The sequence below is a fragment of the Eutrigla gurnardus genome, assembly GCF_963514095.1.
Source record: "Eutrigla gurnardus genome assembly, chromosome: 4".
Taxonomy (NCBI): domain Eukaryota; kingdom Metazoa; phylum Chordata; class Actinopteri; order Perciformes; family Triglidae; genus Eutrigla; species Eutrigla gurnardus.
This window is the reverse complement of record NC_139918.1, coordinates 19,604,580-19,625,682: the sequence shown is the minus strand read 5'-3', so window position 1 is coordinate 19,625,682 and position 21,103 is coordinate 19,604,580. Positions and strand designations below refer to the sequence as shown.

The 21,103-nt window shown below is 43.1% G+C and overlaps 2 protein-coding genes across 2 annotated transcripts; one reads left to right on the top strand and one right to left on the bottom strand.

Moving 5' to 3' along the window:
• Positions 1-154: 154 nt before the first annotated feature.
• LOC311012944 (angiopoietin-related protein 3-like) lies at positions 155-3,915 on the bottom strand. The gene is made up of 7 exons (XM_084008781.1): positions 3,071-3,915; positions 2,764-2,874; positions 1,748-1,859; positions 1,392-1,505; positions 979-1,074; positions 608-880; positions 155-507 (listed from the first exon to the last, which is right to left on the bottom strand). Exons 1-7 carry the CDS (start codon positions 3,575-3,577, stop codon positions 287-289), a joined length of 1,434 nt encoding a protein of 477 aa, XP_083864907.1. The 5' UTR covers positions 3,578-3,915; the 3' UTR covers positions 155-286.
• A 4,153-nt stretch (positions 3,916-8,068) lies between these two features.
• On the top strand, positions 8,069-19,814 carry LOC311011987 (KN motif and ankyrin repeat domain-containing protein 2-like). Its single transcript, XM_084007244.1, has 10 exons — positions 8,069-8,320; positions 13,423-13,498; positions 13,580-15,046; positions 15,519-15,570; positions 15,766-16,050; positions 16,216-16,300; positions 16,895-17,114; positions 17,203-17,345; positions 17,987-18,187; positions 19,165-19,814. The coding sequence occupies exons 2-10, from the start codon at positions 13,480-13,482 to the stop codon at positions 19,285-19,287; spliced, it is 2,595 nt and encodes an 864-aa protein (XP_083863370.1). The 5' UTR covers positions 8,069-8,320; positions 13,423-13,479; the 3' UTR covers positions 19,288-19,814.
• Positions 19,815-21,103: the final 1,289 nt, after the last annotated feature.

The following is a 21,103-nucleotide window of genomic DNA, read 5'->3' as shown; positions in this document are numbered from 1 at the left end:
TTTCTTCTCTATGACCTTTGACCTCTGGGATACAATGAGAGAAGATATGTTGTATACTAACAGCTAACTATGTTTGAGTATGTTTCAGATTTCTATTATATTACAGACTATCCCGGCATCTGCAGTTTCTCAGATTAGCACACAACAGCACTCAGACAACTCAACAACTATTTGACACTTGACCAGAGCCTTCATAGGCCGTGGCTGCCCACATGAAGAATTGTCCCATTTCCTCCCGAAAAGGTCGCTGTAAAATGCAGTATTTTCACTCGAGAATGTTGCTGGATCACAGAAAGTCACCCGTCCCAGAGGAGGGTGAAGTGGAGGAGGTGGTGTTGGGGACAGCAACGGGATGTACAGAGATCTGGGTGACCTTGAGGGAGTAAGAAGCCCTTTGGCCCGGCCTCCATTGAATCCCTCTCCTACGCTCTGAACGCAACTTCGGTCTCATGTGGAAATATCTCCCATTCAGGTTGGTGTCTCCGCAGGCATTGAACCACCATCCACCTGGAAGATGACAGAAATGACAGGTTGTGCAGCTGATAGTGGATGATAGGTATTCATTAAACCCCCCGTTTGCATCACATTTCTCCTACACGTGCTGTACCTGTGTAGTCGTGGGCACAGTCGGGGTCCTGGTGGTCGTCATTGTCTCTGTCCTTGGTGGAGAACATGACGCCCGTGTGGTTGCTCATGGGGTCCGGCACATATCCAGACAGATGTGTGAGGTGAATGGTGTAGTTGCTCTCCGGACCCTTAAGGTCAAATCTGTAGTCGATGAAGTGCCGTTCCTGTTTCCAGTCTTTCATCTGGATATGGAGGACAGAGTTGCCCTGAGCGGCTAAAGAGTGGATCTTTCTGAGACCGAGCCAAAACTCCCCTGTTAGAGAGAAGAAGTGATGCTGTTATTAAATGTTATAAAACTACAAATGTTGTATTCATATATATACGCCGATATCAATGTGCTTAAAGTCTCGCCTTGAAAATCTCCAAAGCCATTTTCATACTTCTCCCAGATTTGATCAAAATTCACTGAACCATCCCTCCTTCGCTGGATGACTGTTACGCCGTGATCTAAAATGGAAAGAAATAGAATATTAAAAAAAAATGTATGACTTCATTTAAAGTTATAATCCTTAAAATGGACATCAACTCAGCTATTTAATATATTTAAATCCTTTGAATGTATTCGTTTTCACATCAGTCTCACTACTTCCTGTTCACATTACTGCTCATGCAAACAAAACATTTGCTTCTGCTGCTTTATATAAAGGATTACAACTTACATACGATATAAGACAGATAGTTAGACTTAACAAAAACCAAAACCTGATTGAAAAGTAATATTTAATTAAAAACTGTAGGGCTGTGTGAAGTTAAATGTTTCATACCTCTGCTCATGTCACAAAAAGCCATGAAGGGCTCCGTTCCGGTGGGTCTGATGGCGTAGACGCCGGTGACTCGCTCCCCTCTGTTGAACAGGTCACTGCAGTCTGATGGCAGGTCTATTTAAAAATGAACGTAGACATAATGTCAAATTTGCATAAAGAGTAACCTCAGAGTGGTAATCTGGAGCAGGGACGTTAGAAGTGCTCTTGAAGTGCTGAAACTGAAGGAAAGTTAGAAAATTGCTGTAAATTGTCGGGTCCTAGTTGTGAATGATGAGCACTGATGCAGTGAGATTGACTATATAACCTCGCTTGCTGATATACTGTACACAAATCACATGATTTATTATCCATCTTACTCGTCATGCTGGTGGAGCGTGAGGTCACATAAGGGGTGAGTGTTGGCAGTTCACTGTCGAAGATTTCCGGCATCCTCTCGACGGTGTCTTGTGTCAATGTGTTGACTGTAAGCTGGAGAAAGTAGGGAAAGACTTCTGCCATTATCCTCAAACTAATCATGGAGAAATGTTGTGGAGTAGAATGGGCAATTCCTCATGTAATAAACTTTGGGTAAAGATGACATTTTCCAAATGTTTTGAGATATTTGATATTATCAATATTAATTTTGTTGTGTCAAGACCGAGAAAAATATTATAACACTGAGGGTGAGGTTATGAAATATGCCTCTCTCAACAATTTAAAGTCTAAATTATATAGTGAATTACCATGGCTCCATAAAAGTGTCATCTTACCAGCACATTCAGTGTAAGGCCATGATGGTGACAGCTCATACCTCAAAGAGATGGCAAAATAATCTCGGGACATTTTTGAAAAATTCATACTTATTCATACATAAAGAAACACAGTAAAAGGCTAAAGCCATCCCCTTTATCTGTATGAGAAATGGTTGGGGTAGGGAGGGGGGCTAAAGAGAACGAAATGTCATTAAGAAATAACTTGGGTTTTTTTTGTGATATTTTTTTTTAATTTAATTTTAGGATAATTTTGATCAATAAATTGTTTTAAAGTGAACAGCTGTTACAATCACTGAGTGAACTGGGAACAGGCACTGCAACATTTCCCCCAAATTCCACTAAATGAAAATATTAATCAGATAAAGCTATAGCCTAATATGTATCACATCACATGCTTCACCGTCAATCTAAAGGGAGCAGCTTTAAATACAAATGTGCAATAAAACTTCTTGGCTTTTCTTTAGGAAGGAAAGGAAAAACGAATGGATGAAAAAGGCCTTCACTGCACTCCCAAAGAAATCCTGCCACCCCTCCTGCGCAGAAAGAAAAGTTACATAACCCACCCTCTTCTTCAGCCCCCTCTCCCCCCTAAGCATTTCCCTGCAGTCCCATATAATTACCTTATCCTCCAGAATCTTGATCTTAACCCTCTGGTGGTTGAGATAGTCACTCTGCTCCCTAACGGCCCTCAGCAGCTCTGTGATGCTCCGCTCCTGGCTGTGGATCACATCCTGATCAGAGAAGAAACTTGGAATGATGGGAACTGTTAAGGGACGCCTTATTCAATTGTTTTATTCAATAGCACACATAATACTCAATAGCACCCAGAAGAAATTCTTATGTCAAGGTTGTAGCATAGTATCTACTTGTATTTCCACCTCAGCAACAGAACAAAAAAAAAAGCCTTTCGTGGAACAGGTGACTCACCCTGAGGCCGTTGATCTCTGCCACTTGTCCGCTGGTCACCAGGCCTTTTGACAGGCTGCTCAGCTTCTCCTCCAGCCCTTCCACCTTGTTCTGCAGGCGACTCTTCTCCTGCAGGATGCTGTCCACTTTGGAGTTGATCTCCACCGACAGGCCTTTGATCTCCTCGTTGTTGGCCTTCAGCACCACAGTCGTCTTCTTCAGCTCCTCTTCTTCCTCTTTGATTTCGCTCGTGAGCACCGAGAGCTGGTAAAACGAACGGTCGAAGATGTTGAGCTTCTGGAGGATGTCACTCATCTGCCCCTTCGTCTTCTGCACAAACTCCCGCAGGCTCTGACCCAGCTGGAGGAGGCCGTGGGCCAGGAGGCGCACATCGTCCAGGGCAGCGAAGGCGGAACGGGTCTCAACCGGGGCCTCGGGCTGGAGGACCGGCTGCTCCTCGGTGCCGCAGAGGGCGGGGACACATGCAGCAGCCACGGCTAACAGGAAGGGAATAAGTGTAATTCTCATGTTGTTGTCGTGCTGCTACTCCAGCTGTGTGGCGACGATGTTAGGGGTACAACTGGCAGCCCTCTCCCTCTGCTGTGACAAAAGAGTAAGAATCCCGGGCTTTATAATCACTGTCTGGAATCAGGTAATTATTAACCTGTCCATCTGATCAATATCTGAATGGAATATGTGGTTTCCACTTGCTGAATGCACTGAAGTTCAGCTCAATTTCAGTGATATTCATCTCCAATTGGAGAGTTTAGTCAACAGTCAAACTTCAACAACTGAAAGATGATTTGACAACATACATAAAGGTTGTAAAATGTGGCATGAATTATGATGTAGTTTATATGAAATGTATATGTTCAACCCAGATCTGAATGTTGTCTATTAAACAGAATACTTATGAATAACAAAGACACATTAATTTACACTGACTCCAAATAAAAGGTGTTTCCCTCTCAGTCAGTGTGTTCAACTGACCTGAAGTTACCCCTGCTGAGTTCATGGTCTCTGTTATTTGCTGGTTTATTTTTAAACAGCAAGATGACCTGGTTTACATATAGGATCGATTGAGAAATATGACTTACAACTTCATGGTTTTGCAATGTTTAGTGTCATCTGTTTTGATCCAGTAGTAGGTGCTGTGCAAGTATAAGTGGATATAATAGTACTCGGGAACAAGCAGCTGTTGCTCAACATCAAATCACGTGACACGTTTCACTGTAAAGCCACCTCATTCAATAATAATGTAAAAACATAATACTTGCTACCTCCATACAGTGTGCATAACACACACACACACACACACACACACACACACACACGCACACAATGAATTATAGTGCACGCTCCCTTGCAATAAAGTGGGTGTATGAGGTGAGCTATATCCGCCTATCCACACAAGGGGACGACCCTCGGTCTCCTCTGTTAAATGTTAACTACCCATATTGTGTACACAGTAAACACTGTCCACAACCCTGATTCCAGCACGGGGCCCATGCTCTCACGGATGGTCAAACGTATGGGGGAACAGTGGCCCACATTTATGAAACCTCTGACGCAGCAGCAGGTGTCTAACTTCAAGCAGGAAGAGGCGTACTTTAAAAGGGGCCGTGTTGAGAGCTAGGGGGCGTCAGTGACGAACAACAAGGGGACATGGAACATTAAGCATTACTTATACTGCACATATTATACCATACACTAGATTATATACATAAATGTCTTTGTTCATACTTACTACATACTATAGCCATACCTAAACTTGTATTATTCTATTATATTGTATTAAAAATTCACTTAGCCTATTGTAATGTATATATTGTAGATTAATTAATCCAACTTCTAAAGTTACCATGTGAATGCCATTATGATATACAATGTTCAGGAGCCTAGAAGGAGCCCCATTTACTTATTCATTTCTGTAAATTTTGTCCTAAATTAGTGTTGAAGTACTTGAGATAGGTCTTGGGTACGAGACCAGTTCGGAGACAACTTTTTGAAGGGTTTGTCTTGGTCTTGGTCTTGGTCTCGGTTTAGGTTGTCTTGACTACAACACTGCTTAAATGATATAGAATATCAATGTATCTGTTTTACTGTGACGCGGTGAGTCGAACCTGGTGGTCTGATCTTCAAAGCTCTCTTCCTCTCCATTATGCACCCGAGGAGTTGTTTTTATGCCAAAGGCTATACAATGCTTACGAAGCTGGAGGGTGTCTCCTGAATTGCTTCGTGCACATTGTACACGTTGAATTCATCTGTAAGTCATTTCATTTAAATCTGGAAATGTTCCACTAAGCAGTTGTCCTCTTCCTTCCAAAAACAACATAATGATAGTGACATTTCTAAGAGATGATAATGCGTATGCATGATCTTTTCTTCTCCATCTCTTTCTGAACATTGGATTACATTTGATGTGGTTTGATGACATCTATTTCTGCAGATGTTTTTCTCAGCCTAAATTGACAAATGCAGCAATAGGACCAGGTTTAGCTTTCTCTCAGTAACTGTTATCACTCACTCTTTGTTTTTTGGCAGTCGGAGTTATTTCATAATAATCTCTATCTACTATAAACACAGACTTTTCTACTTGTTTAATAAAATGCCCAAAGTCAAATAGATTTTCTGTGGCCAATCCACATTTTCTTGGCTTATTGTCAGTGAACTGGATAAACTGTCCAAAGTTTAATTCCAAAAGGAGGTATGTTGTTTTAAAATTGTAAACCAATTCTGGTTTTCATGAAAAATAAGGTAATCCTTGGATATATACAACATATCAACCTTTTGGAAGACAATGAGCTATGAATAATATACATTTAACGGGGGTTTCACAAGAACTTAATTGACACATTTGACTGAGAAAAAGTATTTTTCCTTGAACTATACCATTTTTTCCAACATATTGTACTTTAGCTTACGTAACCGTTGGGGTGACCTCTAGATTCGGATGAATTCAGTGCTTTAGGTATAAGATTTTAGCATCTTTAATTTCAAATAACATCAGTTGTCAAGGGTCTATGGCCTTCTGGGCAAAAGGACGTTCTTGATTCATGGTTCACAGTTACATGACTACTTACACTGTTTCAGTTGGCCAATGCAGCTACGGCGCAACCTGTAACTCCCCTGACCACAACCCACAGTTACACAACATGCATAAAATGAGGGGGAGATGTCCACTGACAGACCTTTAGGTGGACTGAACTACTTTAAACGTTTCTGTCTGTCTTGTGTTGTTATTTCAGCTGTTCTTTAAATGACCAACTCCTCGAAGAAGTCATTGAGCATTAGTACTTAAAAAAAAAAAATAAAAAAAAAAAAGCAAATATGGATATGGCTAATTAGAATTAATAACAAGATTATAAAATGTTCAAGATCATTTTGTCAACATAAAACAGTGATTTTGACTAAAAGGAGGAGAGGAGGCAGCTTCCACAGTAATAACAGTGAAATGAACACCCTGCAGCCAACGAGCCGCGAGTCACATGCATTTCACTTTGTGGGGCCCGAACATTTATTTTTTTCAAGTTAATTAATGATGCATTAAGGATTTTAACTAATATTTTAATTTGCTTTTTTATCTACGCCTCATATTTCCCTTTGAATATGATGCAACTCTTAATCTTTCTCTGAAACTGCCTTTGAGAGTTTTTTGCCTCGAGGCCAATTCTTCTTGCCGCATGTGGTCAGTCTGTCAGCAATCTTTTGGTCCAATAAGACGTTTTTTCTCTCTCCCTCTCTGCCTCGAGTTAAACCACAATCCCTCTCGGAGTCAGTTGTCTGCCTGGGTAATGGAAAAGGAAAATATTCGTTGCTAATTCTTGCTAATTCCTTTTCCGTCCATGGTGGGGCACTGGGGCGGCGGTTGCAGCTCCTCGAGTGGCTCTCCTGCCTCATCCTGTCGTACACCATTCATTACCATCGCCCAGTTTATTTTCATTTCGGAAAATATGATTTTAGGATCGGCTGATGTTGGATGCTGCCTGTTGTTAAACAGTTTTCTGTAGGCTACAAGTGATGGGAAATGCATTTCTCTTTGCTTGAGCAAACTGAGCCAATAAAACCCCGACACAAACACGGACACAACAAAAACAGATGGAGAGAATAAAAAAGAGATATTGATTGTATAAAATAAACAGAATGAGAAGTGAAGGAAGAGTCATGTTTATGTGATGTCTCATTATCTCAATGTTATCATGCTGCTGCTCGGCAAATGTGATGATTACCAAGTTCACAGCTTCGTTTAGTGTGTTCGCTTGTCAGCCTTTGCTAATTAGCTCTTTACACAAAATAAAGATGTCTGAGACTGTTCCTGTGTATGTATTTGATCATAAATCAAGGTGTTGGGAAAATAAAAACTTTGATCTTCTGGGGGCCATGAATGTTTGCATGAAAACTTCGCAGCACACTGTAATCCCTAGAGCCGTGCTGCCAGCTAGCATGGCTGCAAAAGCAATTTCTACTTTGGTGGTAAAAGATAGGCCTTCAGAAGAGACAGTTGTTACTTGTTGATGTTCTTACAAGGAGCAGAGGAAAGGTTTTCCTGGCATCATGGTCGTGCCTAAAGGAAGATGCCGGGTGCGGGTTGAAAGAGGATCCATCATGAAGAATGAGAGGTATGCACTAAGAAGAATTAACCCCCATAGATGGCGGCAAGAGCCCTCTGCTCCCACCCCCTGTTTGCTTGATTATAGAGGACAGAGACCACATAGCCATGGGTAGGGTTACACATTCTGAACGAGGGAGGTCTATGAGGCACTGCGTAGTCGCTGATGTTATCTGAGAGGATTATGGGCAGACACAGTAAAGTGACACTGGTACTTTCTCTTACTTCATGCCAGTTGCTCCATATTTTGGCATGGTGTCACCAGGGTCCCAGGAGAGCTGCTGTCTTTCCTGGCCCGCTGCATGTCTGAAATCCTATTGGCTGCTCTCTGCAGGACTGGGTGCGGTTCTGTGTGCCTAGCCTCCCACTTGTCAGTCTCGTCGGACAGGAGGTGCCGTAGGAAGGCTTGCCCCTAAGCCCCTCCCTGCTCCATGCTCTTTTACGCACAAGCAAACCCAGCTTCTGTTATGGCAGGGGCTGCACACTGGCATTTACCAAACAGCCGTGGCATGCCACTCTCCCTGACAGCACCTCCCTGCCTTCTCAGGAGACAGACAGACAGGCTGAACGGGGCTGAAAGCACACTGGAGAGGACTGTCTGACAGACACACCCTCACATCACCAAGAGAAAGTGGAGAAAACTGCTGAAGACCTGTCACCAGGTAAGATCTGCTCATTAATCTCATATAGCTCAGCCAGTGGTGGATTATTGTAGCGGATCGTTTATCAGACCCAGAATGCTAAATGTTAACCTTCAAAGTCTTGCGATCCGGGACAGGCTGATCTAAATTCAGGGTCATAAAAGCTTTTGACCGTAAAGTGATTTTAACAAATTGCGCTGAGTGCACCTCTGGGCCTGTGCTGAATGCTAACCGGACTTTTTTGAGAATAACTTTGCCTTCAATTCGATTTACACATTAGTTCCACTTGGTGTACAGAAACACACTTGAACCAATACAAACATGCCCACGTGAACACACACACACACACACACACACACACACACACACACACACACACACGGCAAGGCAAGGCAGCAGACTTTCTATTTTAACCTTACCATGTTAACATACCATAGTTTTCTTCCTTGAGTGAAGCCTCCGGCAACTGGTTCATTCTATGGGCTTTGGCTCCACATACCACACAATGAGGCTTAGATGCCACAATACAACTCTGACCCTGTTGCTGTTGGACAACGACCAGTGCTCCAGTGGTCCAAAATCCTAAGACTAAAACATACAAGCTGAAAAGAAAAAGATCATATAACTTCAAGTATTTCAGAGAAGTCTGTATGGAGACAGTGAGTGAAAAAAATGGGAGTCTGACAGAAAAAAGAAGAGACGAATGGAGCAAGAGGGAAAGGGGAGCTTGAGTCCAAACAGTTGGTTTTGGTTTCTAAATCAACTCCGAACAGAAGACAAGGCTAAGAGTTATGCACTGGAGAAAACCACAGTCTGTACAGCCAAAAATTGGAGGAGAGGAATGATTTTTCCGGGAACAGAACATAGTCAGGAAAACATGTAGATTTACATACTAGACTGATGAGGAGAGATGGGCAAATAATGTTGGGATAGCTAGTCAGGTCCCAAGTTCAGGGTTATTTTAATTGTCTAAAATGTCTGACGTTTCACATTTTTCCCAATCACAAAGTCCAAGTGGGTGGGTGGTTGGGACAATGTGACGGAGTATCCTAATTGAGAGCTCTGCAAGTTCACCCCACGTGAACCCATGGAAACAAAAACATGAAAAAGAATGAATGTCTTTGTTTTAAAAAAAGGAGTGTAGCAGCTTAGTGAAGCTGCACAGAAAGCACAGCAGATGCTAAGATGAGCTAGATGCTAACATCAGCATGCTAACAGGATAACGTTGACATTGCTAGCAAGTTCATGTTCACCGACATATTTCACTACGTCAACATGCTAATGTTTGCTAATTAGCACCAAACACAAAGTGGGCCTCGGAGATATTTCACTCAAAACAGCCAACGTCAACCTCATGGTGGCACTGCATGATAGGTCAGGGGTTCACCAAAGTCTTTTGGATTCATCCTCTGGGGACCACAAATGTGTGTACACAATTTTTAACACAATTCATTAAACAACTAAGTTATATTATATAGGTCTGTGGTGGTGCCTTAGAGCTAAACTGGTTTACTACATACTATAATCAGTGACTAAACCAGAAGTTACCTGCTGCTGACTCAAATTTATAATAACCCTTTAGTCCTGATCTGAAGTTCAAGTAATTATCATCCCTTCAGTGGGAGGTCGCCCCTCTTGCTGAGTCATGAGTTCATATTTAATTTGCGGCTTTGGTAAAGAATGCTGTGGATAGAGATGTTGTGATTATGAGTTTTGTGCTGATGCAGGAAGTCTAAAAGGTCTGTGTGAGAAGGGACACGTTTACCCAAAGTAGGGGAGCAGCTGTTGTGGAAATAGAAAGTCGAAACGAACCCAAATAAAGTAAAAGGGGACACTGTGGCATTTCCTAAACCGAAAAAATAAGAGCTTTAGCTGGATACAAAGGAAACCTTGATTTTGAAAACGTAAGAAAAACTCTGATGCTTGACTTTGGATTGAGTTCAATGTGTGCAGAGACACAGCATTGGCTGGGGCCTGTTTGGGTTAAGACAAATTCTTTTCACGTTTCTTTTCTTGGGCTTCCTGTGAGGTGGGCCTACTTATCCTTGCATACACAATTAAAACCAGTGCCACGGAAATGTGGAGGGAGTTAGGAAATGACTCTCAGGGTTATCTCTACTATATTGTTTCTTCTGTGGTAACCTGGTCAGAAGGTTACCACAGAAAAAGTAACCTTCTGGCAGTCTGTATTAAATAAGAAGCTCGTGGGCCACAGCAGGTTGGATTTGGCTTTGTTTGTCTGAAAGCAGGGAATAAATACTCTATAAAAAGTGAATGCTATATACAGCTTTTGATACTGCCTATTGATACCATTCTCATATCCATACAGCAAATATGAGGCTGCAGGAGATGGCTAGCTTAGCTTAGCATATAAAGACTGGAAGTGGTTGGAAACAGTTACGCTAACTGTCTCAGTACCAAGGTACACAAATCAGTCTAGGCCAAGTTTTCGGATGCGGTACCTTCTTTGTTTAAAAGAAGTTTAGTGATTTGACATGGGGTTGTTCTGGAGCTAGACCCAGACTAGCTGTTTCTCCCCCGTTTCCAGTCTTGATGCTAAGCTTAGCTAACCGCCTCCTGGCATAGCTTTATATTTAAAGTGCGGATAAAAGAGTGATATCGATCTTCTCATCAAAACACTCAGCAAGAAAAAGGATTCATACCTTTTACAAGGTATGCCTTACATCTTAAAATGGCCCTTGTCATATCCAACTTGAAAGCACAAATGTGAAAGAATTTCTTGAACGTGTTTCTGGTCCGTTGAACTGCAGCCAGCGTTCTCAACATGATGACCGAGCCAGCTGGGAGGCTGATTGAGATGTCAGCAGTAACAGGTGTCTGCTGTATGCCATAGATTAACCAAATCAATGGTGAATACAGCCTCTGATCGCTGTCAACATTCGGCTCTTTTGTTCATCTAAATGCCTCGCTGGCTCAAGAATGTATTCTGTTGTCCCCCCAGTTTGCCCGTCTACCTGGAGGACATTGAATGAGCTTCTATTGCTCTGTTAAATGACACATGTCTGGATCTCCTCTGTTGACATGCACTTTAGTGTAGCACCCACGTGTATAGGCTAAAATTAGACTTGTCAGATCGAGTGCTGAAAGATCCCACGCAATCATAAAAGCCCAGCGTATCAGTTTTAAGTATAACACGTGTATTAGGTTTCTGTAAGGGCAAAAGAACAGAACATACAGTGAGAAGTACTTCTTGAGTACTGTGATAAATCCTTTTCCCAGGCCAAGAAAATTTTGTTTTGATTATATCTTTTAACTTTTTTTACTTTTTTGGTATCAATAGAAATGAAAAGTTTTGAAAACTGTTAGGTGCCAAAATCCGGCCTCAAATGTTACTGTAGTTTTCAGTTTACAATTTTAGATATCATAATAGTAGTCAAAGTACGACATTCAATAACTTTCGTTTCCACCGCCTCAGATGTCCAATCTGTGCTGCTTTATTGATCTCTCCTGCTGCCGAGCCATGCTGGCTGTGCTTACATGTACCAGAGTTAATTGAGGCAGGTCATCGAGTTAGCAAATGCCAATGATCAAAATCTTTTCCAGTTTATCTCCGGGATCCTGAAGGAGTTTTCCAGCACACGCTGACATTCATTACAGCAGAATGATTCCCTCTCTGTCGGCATCGGGGGGCAATTTGAGCAAAGGCAATACCGTTCTGCATTTGCTCTCAGTAGCTCAGGATCTCCAGGGTCCCCGTCAGCCATATCCTCACTGCTGCAGTTGGACACAGCTGAATATCCATATTTTGGGATGTCATATTCGGATCTGATTTTTCCAACTGCGCCCCAGAGGCAACGAGATTAAGAACTGCAGGCGTTTTTCTCATTATATCTCTTACTCAGATAGATAGAGATGAGTAGGAGATATAATGAGAAAAACAGCATTTTGTGGCTGTGATTCCTCAATGTAAAGTTTTGAACAAGTATCCTAAATCAGCACCAAAACTCAGGGATCAAAGTGGTGAAAATTTGAGAAAATGTCAAACAATACAGACATTAAGCAATGTCATTCTTGCTTAATGTTCACAAGATTTCTTTAAAAAAATATTTGCACATGATATATATTTAACGCCACCATCTGGAAACTAGACAGGCCACTATAGACAGTATGCATCCTGTTTTTTTCTTTATCTTAACTGGCGAAAATGTGAGCATCCATATCTGTTTATTGCAGGTTTGTTGTTGTTTATCGCTCGTCACCGAATACGGTGTGAATGACAGAGGTCAAAATTCCCAGCGGGGCCATTTGGCGGTGTTTGTCTGTTTACTGCATAGCTGACATTGTTTGGCGCTGCGGTTCGTTGGTTGCAGGGCCTCAAGAGGACAGCAAGCCACCACAGAGGCTGGTTGTCAGGAGAGGAGAGGGGGAACATGGGAGGAGGGAAGAGGTGAGGATGGAAGTGATAGACGCTGAGAGAAGGAGGTGCCTCGAGTAATAGAGAGTATACTTTCTAATATATAGAGAGAAGAACCATGTACTGTAAAAAAGAGAGTCAGTGAAAGCAAACCACAGAACTGACAGAAGGCTGTAGACCTAGGAGGGGGCAAAGAGGGCAGAAAGGGAGGAAAGTAGTGAGTCACAACAATGGTTGTCTGTATTTATGTCTGTAGGAGTATATTTTGCTCCACTGGCCATAGCTGCTGGGCTGAACAGTCCCAGGCTATTTTCAGCTCTCGTCCTGGATGGCAAGGCTGTAATCAAGTGAACATCAGGCTGGTGCATGGAAGAAATGAAGCAGTGAGAGTGTGAACAAAAAAAACAGAAGTTGTTGCAAAAATAGGAGATTGTAGGCAGATTGTGAATGGAGTATGAAAAAAAAAGAAGGTTGTAGCTGTTCAGAGTGATCTTCCATCTGGTCACTAAATAAAGACGAGGGAGTCTCCCATCACAAAATACCACGGTTAAACCTCGAGTCAATGTCAGTGACAAAATTAATCTGCTTTGCCTTCCCTTCAGAATTCATGAATGTGTGGTATTCCAATCATTTTATTAGATAACCACGCAGTAACCACTTCTGCCACTTGTAAAAAATAAATGTGTTTTCCGTATGTTGCTGGCTCGATTTAATCTCCTATTACGTTTTATTTTGTTTGTTTTGTCAGCTACCAAAGGTCCCACCAGATAATGTGGCAACAAATTGGACAACTGATGACAAAAACATGATGGAAGGACAAAACGGTAAAGAACTGACGTCCCTTATATGACGAAATTGTTCTGAACGTGCAACGCATACTAAATGACTTGTTTTACTGATTGCAGGAAATATCCGGACCCATAAAACAAAAGAGAATGGAATCAAAGGGAAGCCCCCGTATTCAGTGGAAACACCTTATGGCTTTCAACTTGACCTCGACTTCCTAAAATACGTCGACGACATAGAGAAAGGCAACACAATCAAGCGAGTCCCCATCCAGCGCCGAAGTAAAGGCCCCAGAGCCAGCACCCTTCCCAGACACCTCAATCCTTCTGGGTGTGGCTACCGCCCGAGCCCCTGGGCGTCTACTGGGGCTCTTGGCCCCAGGTCCCGACTGTCAGACGGCCATCACCATGGCTACACTTCCTGGACGAACGATCACAGGTTGCAACTTTCTCCCACCGGGCTCACATCCTTGGCAGAAATGGAGGCCAGGATCAAAGAGTTTGATGAGCAACCTCTAGGTGAGCACATCAGACCTCATCTCCTGCGTGCCTCGAGTATGCCGCTCACAGTGTTACTGAGACAGGGATCCGAGTCCACAGACGACTACGGCAGCCTCTGGAGTTCAAGGGATCACCTCGGAGGGAGAAACACCTCCTGTGAAGATGTCTTCTTCTCCCAGGACAGCCCCCGAACACAAGACTGCTCGGGTCTGTTGAGGCACCTGAAAGAGGTCCTGGAACGTGTGGTGGAGCTGGAGATGGAGGTGAGGGTGATTCCGGAGCTCAGGGCGCATATCTGCATCCTCCAGGAGGAGAGGGAGAGGCTCCGTCTGGGCCTGAACCCAAATATCTCACCCTCCTCAACGAACGGAACCACAGACCCCTACACCTCCCCCTACGGCACGGTAGACGTTAAAAGGCCTCGCCATGAAAGTCACATCATGTTTCCTAGAAATCACGGTCTCAGTCGAGAGGACTCTAATCCCTCGCACGAGTGGAGGACTAGTACAGATCTGGATGAGCTGCTGACGGTGACGTCCCTGCAGGCTAAAGTAGCGGCACTGGAGCAGAAGCTCCACGAGACTGGCCTGGAGCTGCAGAGGGCCTTAGGGCTGCTGAAGGAGCAACAGGAGGAGAGCAGAAGGAAAGATCAAAAGATGGAGCAACTCATGTGGAATCCTACGAAGTGGGTCCAGGCAGAGAGGGTGGTGGTAGACCAGGACGGAGATGAGACCTTGGTGAGATCTATTGAACCACGTGATAAAGAGTCAAAAAGTCCAGATGCAGGAACTGTTACCACTAACGGACGAAGAAGTCAACAAGACCTGCTAGAGTCTGTGGAACCCGGGGATGCTTCCGGTGAAACAGCGGTAGTCGTCCACCACATAAAGAACGTCAAGAGGCTCCTGGATCAGCAGTGGGAGTGTTTGTGTGAAGGCCATGAGTCCGGAAAGGAGGGTAAACCTCTACGGCACCCAGACCCCAAAGTCCACTCCCTGCAGCAGGAGATGATGGGACTGGTTGAAATTCTTACCTCTTACTACACCCAGAACGGGCTCAGTGATGGAGAGAGGATTCAACATGGAGGTATTGTAGTCCACAGATTTGAAATTATGTCCATGTAATGATTTAAAGATACATAATGATGGTTGTCTATCTATTCCACAAGAATCACCAATGGCAACTTACGTAAACAAATTAGTGACTGCAAATTTGCACTTCATACAAGCTTTGGACTGACTGACACATGGGAAAGAAGTCAATCCGTCCGGTACGAGGCAAAAAAAACAAAAAAACACTTAAGTTAGACATCATTTTTTCAAACAGAACTACAGTCGCAATACCGATAGCGATACCTCAGAACTAGAACTAATTATTTGATCAATGTGAGCAATTTTGACAAATTATTTATGAGTAGCTTTTGGGGAAGAAATGTCCCAAGTACGTTATAAGTTATAATAAATATGCATTTCATTTGGAACAATGTAACGTTGTTGTTGAGGTGATATTTCATTGCATCCTCTTGTTTGTCTTCCATGCAACCTCTAAATCCTGACAGACGGACGTGCCCAGATGTCAAAAACCCTACATTCTGGAGGTGTTCATGAAGGGTAAGTAAATAACTGTCTGACTTCAGTAACCTTTGGAGATAACATTTGATCACAAATCATTGTTTTTGAGGCATTTTAACAGCATGTGTTCCCTTAACGTTCTGATCAGTGTCCATTCAGTTGCCAACGTCTACGAGGATCTGGATGGCGGACACTTCTAATTGCCTGCTCTGCTCTCTTTCCTAATTTTTAAAGGCATAAAAGTGGAACTCTGCTTGGACGGGACTGTGTGAACCAGAGCGGGCAGAAGGAGAGCAGCATCAGCCCCACGGAGATGGCTGCTGTCCAGGTGGATGGAGACCCAGAGAGAAGATGGCAAACCAGCCCAGATGGACAGATGCTATCAGGAGGAGCAGGATCAAGGGAGACAGATGGAGGTGGAGAGACTCTGAAAGCGGAGAAAACAGCCAAGACGAAACCACAGCCCTCAGGAGAACAGATGGAGGGGAACTCTGGCTCGGAAACAACCACTGGGGGCAGGTGAGAGGACCGGAACACAACGCCTCATCAGTGTTTGTGAGGGAAATGTAACAGTGATGCTGCCTCTTCGGGGAATGGGCTTTTTATTTAATCTCGCTATGAAACTTAATGCCTTTCTATTGTCTCTTTCCTTATGAATGCACACACACATGCTCTTTCTTCTAGAGAGACAGTGAGTGCAGAATTTCTGGCCGCCTGCCAGTTCCTCAAAGATCACATGGACAACATGGAAAACCCAAATGATGACATGGTAAGCAGCCTCAATTCCTTCACGAAACCATTCAATCAAACCATAAGAAAACTAAATCACAGTGTTGTATTTCCCAGTGAAAACATGACAGGCAGGCGGAACATAATGTTGGGAGGAGTTTGATTGATTGTTCAAAAGGTTCGCTCATGACCTTCTCCAGCTCTGTGCTGTACCGACGTTGAAGATTGATTGATGGATGTCATGACATAATTGGTTGAAATTGGTTATAGCTGATGTAAGCACGCATCATATAGTGACAAAGCCTCAGATATAACGTTGGAGTTCCCCTCAGTTTAATAGAGCATGTTAACGTCTTTCAGCTCATTGTTTTGGTTTTATTCAGTCTCACTATTCTCAATTTGTCAGTGAAAAATCTAATAAATCCATATGGCATATGCAACCTGCACAGACCACACAGCAGACAGTGAGTGGCTAGCTGGTGAACGCAGTGGACATCAGCTAAAGAGCCAGATATTTGCTGGTGGAGACCACAGCAGAGCTTGAAGGAGAGTGAATATTTGACTTACATTTGATTGGTGGACAGAAACTCAAAAATCAAAAATGCGTACCCTTCCTTTCGGCCCTTTTCCCCAGAGGAAGGCCTTGGTCGTGTTGTTTCAGCACTGGTTCAGTGCAGCAGCAGAGGAGTCCTCGGTGGCCAGCAGGGTGGCTGTGTACCTGGGAGAAGTGAAGAAGGCCACGCCTGCACTGCTGGCCTTCTTGATCAACCTGGCGGATGACAACGGCAACACGGCGCTGCATTACAGCGTGTCCCACTGCAGCTACAGCATCGTCAGCCTGATACTGGACACAGGTATTAGTAGCGTGTTGCTAGATCTAGAGTATAAATAAACCGTTGGCTTGGAACTGCCTTAATGGTCACTTTTGTCTCTGCTTTACAGGCGTGAGTGATGTGAGCCTTCAGAACAACGCCGGCTACACAGCAGTGATGCTGGCCTCACTGACGGCACCTGATGGTCCAGGTGGCATGGAGGTGGTCCGCAAGCTAATGGAGCTGAGCAACATTAACGTGCACTCCAGCCAGGTATGATGCAGCCAATGCTTAGACCGCTCCAATGTAGCGTGGGTCATTTCTGAATTATTTGTTTGTTTTTTCTTGAGCTTTTTTGAGGTGAAGAGCAGACTGTTCCGTTGGAAGATTGTATTTAATCAAACAATCACACACATTATTAAAGGGTAATCCCACTGATTTTACACATGACAAATTGGGCTTGCAACAAATTGCTGTTGGAACCGCATGTCTATAAGAAGTGGTAGACACGACAAAATGACTAAAGCATACACAGCTTTATGGTCCATTTTATTCTAAATTGGACCATAAATTACAAAATGAACAATGAAAGACACATCTGAGAGGCATTATGGGAAATGCAGGATGCAGTGTTTTTGAAGCTCGACCACACTGGGAATTAAAATTCAGGATATCTGGACCTCTGCTGCTTTAATTTTAAACCATTCTTTAAAACTCTGTCTTGTGGCTTCTCAAACTTGATAAAAGTGCAAGACTTAATTGCTAGAGTCTCTCTAAAAGCATCCTCGGAGAGAACCTCAAAAGGCAAAATATGTAGATGAACAGAAGGGGCAAAGTAGTAAAATTAGTAGTAAATATAGTGTTTTTTTTAGCAGATCTCTACATTTAAATGTTCTTTCTTTCCCTCTCCACAGACGGGCCAGACAGCTCTGCACTTGGCGGTGAGACACGGGCGAGTTGTGATGGTTCGCCTGTTGCTGAGCTGCGGAGCAGACGCCAACATCCAGGACAACCAGGGGACCACGGCCCTGATGTTCGCATCTGAGAGGGGCCACACCCACATCGCAAGGCTCCTGCTGGAGAGGAGCCAGTGTGACCTCACTCTGACTGACAAGGTGAAGCTGCAGAAAACTCACCGACCAATTCACTCCCCATATACTCATCTAACCCTTTGAGCGCAGAAGATTTTTCTACATTTTAACTGCCAGCAGGAGAGGCAGGTTGTCGTCTCTGTGATATTTGTTGTTTATGGTCATTATACCAAAGGAATCACGGTAAAATCCTAAGAAACGTTTGACAGGCAGCAGCACCATTAAATTAAGTTTACGAAATATAAAGTTCGTATGATAATTTCAGCTCAATTTCTCTCGTTCTATTCGTTAACGACGGCATATCTGCTTTTCTATTCACATAACTGAACACAAAAAAGGAGCTTAGACGTGTGGAAGCTTGAATGTTTTGACTCACACTGTGTGGACGTGGGTGGACTGACAGTGTGCAGCAGAATAGAGCTTTCCCAGGATTAATCAGGGCTACAGTAAAACAAATCTCCCTGGGCTGAGATGAGCTAATCCGCTAACAGTACCTTATCTGCCAGTCTGGAGCGAGCGGAGGCCGGGAGGATGCAAATGTATCTTCTACTTTTAACACGGTCTGCATTTAAAGTGGAGTTTAGACGAGAGAGAGAGGAAAAAAAGATCATCAACCACAGGTGTTCCATCACGACTTCACGCCGCGTTTCACCTCGACACAAACCCAGATGAACTAGACTAACTAAATTCTGATGAAATTAAATTTAAATTTATCTTCAGGACAGAAAAATGCAACCTTGCACATAGTTTGGTTATTTAATCTGTACTTCTGGGAGCCTTAATTCTGCACCGTGATGAAAAAACTCACATGGAAATAAGATTACAGCCAAGCTGATTACAGCAGGTGTTTGCCATGTACAACACTTTTAAGCTAGACTTTAAGCATGTTAGCATTTTCGTGATAACATAAAATGAGGGTTGTTTTTAAGTTAGTCTGTGTGTCTAATTTATGGATTGAGGAATGAATACTTTCCTGTTTGTCCTCTCTTTTTCGCCCCCAGCGTGGTCAAACGGCACTCTCCATCGCCGTGCAAGGCTCCCACACTGACACAGTCGCTCTCCTGAAGGCTCATCTTAAGGCTCGAGCTCACTGGAAAACTGGAAAAGAACCTGCAGACATATGATCCTCTCCCATTTGCTCTTTTTCTGTCTGATGCACTTTGAAACCCAGTTTAATGCTGATGCTGTGTGCTTGGGCTGAGCCCCTGCTGTCATATTGGTTCTGAACTCTGACAATTTGCACTGCATTGGCCTGAGTTTTCGGATGGTTGTTGCAAAGGCAAGCAGGTCACGATCGCTGATGTGGTGCACTATAAATGTGCTGTTTTCTATTGTTTCATGCAAAGACGTCAGAGTCATGTCGGATCTTGGAACATCCAAGTGCTGAGCTTTGCATACAGTTAAGCATATATTTATTATGGAGGTGCATTGGTCACGTGGACATGTTGGACAATTATCCAAAGGTCTGTGCTTTATGTTTTTACAAAATAAGCTTGCAATTTTTCATTCTTGCAGCACTTTTAAAATAAAACGTGTGAAAAATATAAAAAGCAAAGCAAAAATATCCACGCTGCATGCAAAGCATATCCATGCTGCAACAACTCACTGACTAACAATTGATTTGCTGATGTATAGACTGCCTGTTTTTAATAAAAAAAGACAGAAAATTAAAGATATTGTGTGTCGCCTCACAAACGTGCTCTTAAATAATATGGTTGAGCTGTCAGGCTGCATTAGGAACGCAGTCATCAGCTTTGTTGCTGCAGTGACGAACCTGAGCAGCAGGGGGCAGAGCTCCTCCATTTCGCCATCGCTTTAGCCAACAAAATCAAACACAATGACACACATGGAGAAAGCAACAGTATACATAAACCTGGGAATTCTAAAACGAGCATATCCAAGGGATTAGATCTTATCCCTTTTCAAGTGTGACAGACAATTATAAACATGGCACCCACAGAATTGCACTAATTCCACTCAGAGTGAGGACACAACAAGATTCACCTGCAATCCGACCGACCGGCAGCTGGTTATGGCAAGTCAAGCATGTAAGCAGATGTGTTTGAGTGGCCTTTGTTCTTCTAACCCTCTGGGAAACAGTAAGGGACAGGGGTTTAGTTTTGCTGCAAGGACTTGAGATTATGTTGGTGAGATAAAAACAGAAAAGGATTGAGCGTGTTAAAAGGAAGGAGGCTGGATTTCTGTCTGACAGAGCATAGCCACCTCATTTCCCCTGAGGATTTTTGTTCCAGCCTGGCTGACTGACTGCCCTGGTGCCGTAATGACCCTGATCAAATATATATATACTTAGAAAGAGAGGGATGAATCAGCTGCTTTTTTCTAAAGGCAGTATAAGAAGACGAATGCTACAATAAAGTGACGCAACTATGGAAATCAGTATTGATTTGAACAGACAATGTTCATAGATTAACTATAGAATTAAAGCTTTTGGAAAATCTGTATTCATGTATATGTATAGGCCATGTGCATAATCCTCAGATGTATAAGTGTAAATACGCCATCCCCCAACCAAACGGCCTTCACGCCACAGTGAGCAGACGGGTTCATCTTTCCCTTTGTGCCGCAAGAACATCTATGACACCTATTTGTCTGCTGCAGGAACCGCTAGACTAATAAAACACATATATATATGTATTACACAACATCCTAACGGGATTGGTACAACAAAAAGTGTTCGAAGGCTTTTACCCTGCTATAGTTTAATAATGATAATGGACTGGATTTATCTGTTTTTCTGCCTGCTGATGAATTACTTTGTAAGTGGATGAATGTGGAAAGCAGCTCAGTCAGAATGGACTCCAAACATACTGTGAGAGGAGATTCTCATCCGCTTTAACGTGAGGAGCAAACGCTGAACCATTTAGTAATAAAGACAGACGTTGCTCATTTCAATACATTCAAAGTGTTATCAGTTATCAA